The sequence below is a fragment of the Anarrhichthys ocellatus genome, unplaced genomic scaffold (genome assembly GCF_004355925.1).
Source record: "Anarrhichthys ocellatus isolate YVR2014 unplaced genomic scaffold, GSC_Weel_1.0 scaffold19, whole genome shotgun sequence".
Classification (NCBI taxonomy): domain Eukaryota; kingdom Metazoa; phylum Chordata; class Actinopteri; order Perciformes; family Anarhichadidae; genus Anarrhichthys; species Anarrhichthys ocellatus.
Window position 1 is genome coordinate 2,452,405 of NW_022280049.1, and position 6,000 is coordinate 2,458,404.

The window sequence follows — 6,000 nt, forward strand, 5'->3', positions numbered from 1 at the left end:
CAAGTGGAAGGGGAATATTAAAGAGATATTTCTGTGTATACTCCACAACTGGGACTAATTCGGAAGCAGATGTGCCTGGAGGGCCAGTCTTTCTCTCACGAAATTGGTTTACCAAAGCAGAATTTATGAGTGCACAGAGGGAGGCCAATAGCTGCCTCTTGCCTCCATGGAAATCAACAGCAGAGGTCTCGCCGCTGAAACAGTAGCTGTACTGTGGAGCGAGATATGCTCCCTGTCTTAAGGCTACTCGTAAGGTCCTCTATTGCCGGCAGGCAGGCTGAGAGAATTAGCCTTCTGTTGTTACCAGATTTTAGCTGCTGCTAATGAAATTGGACTGTGTTTCGACGTGGCTGTGAGCATTTGCCACATGGATAGATGAAAGCTGTCATGCCAATAAAATACCCCACCGGCCCCTATTTGAACAATTGTGAATCATAAATTCAAGAGAGAGAGAGAGAGGTGGCCCTCCACTTTTTAGTGTAAATTTAATTAACGGCTGAGGCTCCGACGCTTTCAGGTGTCACGTTTGACAAATACTTCCAATAAGCTGGTGTCTTAAGTGCTGTCAGAGCCGTCTGAAACATGACTAAAGTTCTTTGCATACCGAGTCAGATTTTATCTATAGTCTTTCAAAAGCAGCACTCATGCCTCTGATTTAATCAACAGTTGTATTTGAATTAAAAAGGATTACGCTTTAAAACATGAACAAGCCATACAATCATGTAAAAAAAACAAATAAAATAGATGTTATTCTTAGACATCACGATCTATCGCTTGACAACGCCTCATTATTTATTTAGAGATTTGTTGCTCCTTGACACACACTCATAGCAAAACCACACTTCAGCATGCGCACACACACATACACACACACACACACACACACACACACACACACACACACACACACACGTGCAACACAACCACTCGCTCATCTCTCACACTGGTGTCAAGGTTGATCTGAGTCACAAGTCCCACGTTCATCCCAATTAGCACTTTGATTTGGGAGTTGACAGGTGGTGATATTGGCGGCTTTGGAAGGATGCACCCATCACTCTCCTCTCTCTTTCACTCTCTCAATTCCTCTCTTTCGTTCCGTGATGGCTTTCTTTGTCTCTTTTTCCTTTTTTTTTTTTTTTTTTTTTACATACCTCCTTTTCTACACATTTTCTTGTTGGGTTTCCTGGCACATTCCTTGGATATTCTTTTGACTGTAAAATGAATGGAAAAACTACAAAATAACAGAGAGCTCTGGAAAAGATCCCATGTGACATGCAACAACTCAGACTGAGTCAGACCCCCCCCCCCCCCCCCCCCCCCCCTTCACCTCCTCCCACCCTCCCAGTCATCATCAACAACAAGAACAACAACAGAGGACCTGTTGAGAAAGTAACTGGGGTGTTGCTGCAGAAATATTCCAAAATGGTGGAATGAATTTGCTGCATCCTGGGACACAGGAAGCCCATATTCACATGCACTTCTATTTAAGACCCATTACAGCCACACAGTAGGACGAGAGGCTACATTTCCAACGTTTTGCAGTTCGCATTATAATCTGATAAGTGAGAGTGTTATTTGACATTGCCCATTTGATTCTCAGAGCACTTAATATTTCAAGCCTTTTTTTTTTTTTTTCTGTGTGGGTCTCCTTCAAGTGGTGAAATAATGGTGGCCATTTAAAAGAGTCGACATCAAGACATCTGAAACTTGTGAGACTTTTAGTCACAGTGGAGCCCAATCTATTGTTTGCCTTTTGCACAAAACCTACTCTTGCTTTTAGCTTTGTGCAAGGACAAACCGGATGAAGCAAGGAGAGTAAAGGGTCTTACATAGGTCAGGCTGATGCCACAGGCCTCTCGTGTACCAGACAGAATATTTCACCAACCCTACAGCAGTAGATCATTCACTTATGAGGCAGGCTACTAATCGCTAATGGCTAATATCCCCAGAACAGTCAAGACAGTGAGGGTAGGAAGGTGCACCAAGTATTTCCAATCTGCTCTTTGTATGATTAGATTTCTTTTGTTTTTTTGGGGTCATATTAATACGTCATTTAGTCATCAAAAGAGGAACCTCTAACAGTGGCATGGAAAGGGAGAGTTGATGAAAAGACTAAATGAAGGATCAAGTCAAGATGGGAGGTTGAGATGATGGACACAGACACGGCATGCGCCACACAACAGGTCATGCTCCGCGCAAAAATACAGCGGTGACACAAAATTTAAGAAGAAAGACAGAGCGAGGAGGAGGCAAGAGACAAGAATAGTAGGAGAGGTTTGTTTTCATCCTGTTTACTCGACGCACTCACCATCCTCAGTTGGAACATAGATGTTTAGATAAAGACAATCCTCGTGTTGATCCTGTATGTACGTAGTAACTATATCCAGGTTGAAGGAGAACCATACAGGCATCATGATCTCTGGCACCGAGTTGTGAATATTTTGGGGGCAGACGGGAGCAAAGTGAGTGGCGTTCTTGATCCCTGACCAGGAGGAAGGAGGCTCCGGGGGCAAAAAGCGTTTTTCTCCCACTGGGGAGGCGGCGTACGGAACCCCCAGATACTGGTCCACCGGCCCAAGAATCTCACTGGGCAGGGGCACCCTCACCCCTCGGAGTTTGCCATACTGCGTGTTCACAGTGGGGTGGTAGTTCTCGCCTCTCACGGCCGGAAAGCACCAACAAAAACTTAACACCCACAAGGACACGCTGAAACCGGTGCAGCCGCCGGCACCGAGCCAGTTCTGCGAGGGGAGACGACCTCTCCTTGGAGAGAACCACATGGTCCTTGAGAGCGAGTGCGACTGTAATTGACCAACATACAAGCCGGGGCAACCCCTCCCCCCCCCACCTGCACACACCCCCGCGCACGCCCCCCCCCCCCCCCCCCCCCCCCCTACTCAGCGAAAAAAACTTCCCGCACTCAGCCCTGCAGTCCAGCCACCTGAGGGACAGTCATCAGCTGGGATACTGGAGCCCGCCGGCTTGCAGACAAGGAGAAGCAGTCACGGTTACGCGGCGAGTTCCTGATTCACCGCCCTCTCTCCGCTCGTCAGATCTTCTATCCCGTGCTGCAAGAGAAGAGGACAGGAAAATTAATGACATTTCCCTGACAGCCCACCGGTTTTGCAGCTACCATTTTTAGTCAGTCATTTTTATTGACTTGTGGAGTTCTTCCCTGGTAGGACATTAAACAGCTCACATAAACATGACAGAGCTCTCGGTGCTATCATCAATCCACATAATCAAGAAGCTGCCTTTGACTTGGCTATTGCAATTAACTGCCGGGCAACTTGTCAAGATGTTCCTAATAATGCTGATGGGACAAGTGACATGTGGCATCAACTGACAGTAGGTACTTATTCTTCAAAGGCCAACGTTTACAGTAATTGTTAAAGAATAGGTTAACAATTTTCCAAACGTCAGATGGAAGTGTGAACACTAAAACAGGTTAGCTGTAATATTGACCCATTAAAAGATCCCACTCATGCCTAGATCAAGTGACACAAATTAAGCCCAGATTTTCCACTCGCCGACAGCTTTTTGAGGCTCCCGGTTAAAAGCCCCAGATGAAATCCAAATATGCATCGGCATGTCGCTCGCACATCGGCGCTCGAGCGCTATGTGTGAACTGTTCGAAGATGCGAGCCGAGAGTGTCGCCGGTGCATCGCAGACCAAATCCAGATATCTAACATGCCGAGCATGTACAGCGACCTCACCACTTTGAGAGTCGTGTAGTGTGAACTTGGCTTAACATGCTTATAGTAAAAAAACGGCCACTTGATTCAACTAACTCAGGGTGTTACAGCCTCATCATAACCGCAGAAACACTTTAGAATGTATATTTGCAGAGAGATAGGACTGTAGATTGTGTCCACCATCACGTCCATTGAAAACACATGAGGAATGGATATTAGGACATTACGAACGAATGCTTTAAGATTATCTACATTTACAGGAAAGGCACTGCTAAAACCCATCAGCAGGAGTCATACACAAGCACATTATAACATGATAAAAAAAAAGGCATGCCCTGTTTAATTTCATGCAGCATTTCCCTTTGGTTATAGATATGAACGGGGCAGAGTTTAAATGCCATCTCCCTTCTTGCTCCTACAACAGATCGCTTTCTAGGATGAACAGGAGATGGGAGGATGTGGCTACAGGCGGCACAGGTACCACCAGCGGCAGCGCTGTAAATGCTAAACAACAGTCCCAGGGTGAACCTGTGGTGCCAGTGACAACACCTTCCCACACTGCCTGATCAATTTTCAATTTCTGTGGCTTAGTGTCCCCCTCAGCCTTGTGCGCCTACTGCAGTATTCGCTCTAATAACAATGGAGAAGAAAAGCCAGCATTTAGAGGAGGATATTGCATTCCAAAATGACTGTGTAAATGATTTATAATGTATCAGCAGCCGTTGGAGGGCCACTAACCACTGATATAAAGTAATCCCGACATTCCTGGAGGTACCGTTATCGCTATGCAGCTTTCCCATTTGCTGCAGACGTTGATCAACAGAAAGCCTGCCTGGTGGAAGTTGTACATGTAAGCCCTCCCATACAGTACATATTGTAAATACTGCGGATGTGCTCACCTTCCCTGATACTTGTGCAAATGAAATGTGTGTGGTGGACTATTCCCCAGAGACTCGGCACACCGAGCACCTGCTCAGTCATAATACATGAAAAGCCATCCATATCCAATCCAGGGACTAAAAGGCATGCATTGTTGGGGGCTGGCAAAGGCTTCGAAATGCAGAAAAGTCACATTGACAAAGTCCCTTCCGTGCTCACGAGGCTCTCTCTCGCAGGAGCGGAAAATCTAGCAGACTTTACTGCCACATCCCCAACTTCAAATACTATATGAAGTATATTGTTAAAAGATAAATATATATTGTTAAAGACATATAGCATCGACCAGTGCCACAAACCACAGCCTTTACAGCCTTTGCTAGAGGGAAATGCTTGAACCAAGACAGACCTTTATAAGAAAACACACCTACAAACACCACAAAACACAACCAGTAATATATAAACCATTTAATGCACTCTGTTGCCAGCTTATTGGCTACTTCTAACTAACTCTGTTTAATACAACAGTCCTGCAATAAATCCCACCTACATGAAGGTTATACAGTAATGTTAAGCTTTTGTTGAAACCGTTTCAGAGAAGTGTTGATTGAACTTTATGGTCATTTTTGAAGCTGTAGTTTGTTGTGCTGTTGAATTGTATTGCCTCACACTGAGAGGGTTTGCTAATAGTTTGTCCACCCATTTACATCCACTCCATTTCAATCAAAAACCTATTCTCCGTATATCAGTGACTAAATATTGCAATACAGTTCAACAGAGCCATAAACTACAGTATAACATGATCATGAAGCTGGTTCTGGAAGTAAAAGTCCCATTCATTTTTCTCATAGACAGCATGACATTGTCCAGTTAGAATCATTATTAAAAGAGATTAAGAACATATCTGGTTCTTTGATAGAAAGTCAAGGGTGGCGCTTGAAGCTTGGAGCTTGAAATTCAGTGGAAGCTAAATATTATTGCATCTGAAGCTTAGATAAATTCACTCTTAACTGTTACGACGATTGCATTTTGAATTTGCTGCTGCTCTGGTTCGTGCCCCGGAATGGCCTCCTCTCCATGGCAACCGCAGCCAAGGCTCTTGGGTATTGTAATGTTTTGACCTTTGACCTCTCCTCTATGCCAAAATGACAGACAGAGCAGGATTTCTCAGAAACAAATTTGATATAATGATGGCAATTACATACATACGTAGGATTGTTACATCATCCGGGAGAGTCCTGTGTTTCTATGTTCAGTAACACTGAGAATATAGTTTAAAACCCTTTCAATCATAAATATAACTGTATAAACTCAGTTAGAAAGTTCATTCCAATTCAGGTGAAAACTATAAAAAATATTGCACTCGCTCTTGATATATTTTTTAAATGAACATTTTCTACAAAAACAACAGAAACAAAAATTGTTTGA

General features: G+C 44.2%; 1 protein-coding gene across 4 annotated transcripts in view; it reads right to left on the reverse strand.

Annotated features, from left to right (window-relative positions):
• The window catches only part of nlgn3a (neuroligin 3a), a 91,162-nt gene extending 88,322 nt beyond the window's left edge, over window positions 1-2,840 (reverse strand). For 2 of the 4 annotated variants that reach the window (XM_031857776.1, XM_031857775.1), the window contains exon 1: window positions 2,309-2,780. In XM_031857776.1, the coding sequence (XP_031713636.1) occupies window positions 2,309-2,780 (472 nt within the window). Of the gene's footprint in view, window positions 1-1,151; window positions 1,212-2,300 lie in introns of all 4 variants that reach the window. The other 2 variants (XM_031857774.1, XM_031857777.1) reach the window with 2 other exon arrangements.
• Between the last annotated feature and the right edge of the window lie 3,160 nt (window positions 2,841-6,000).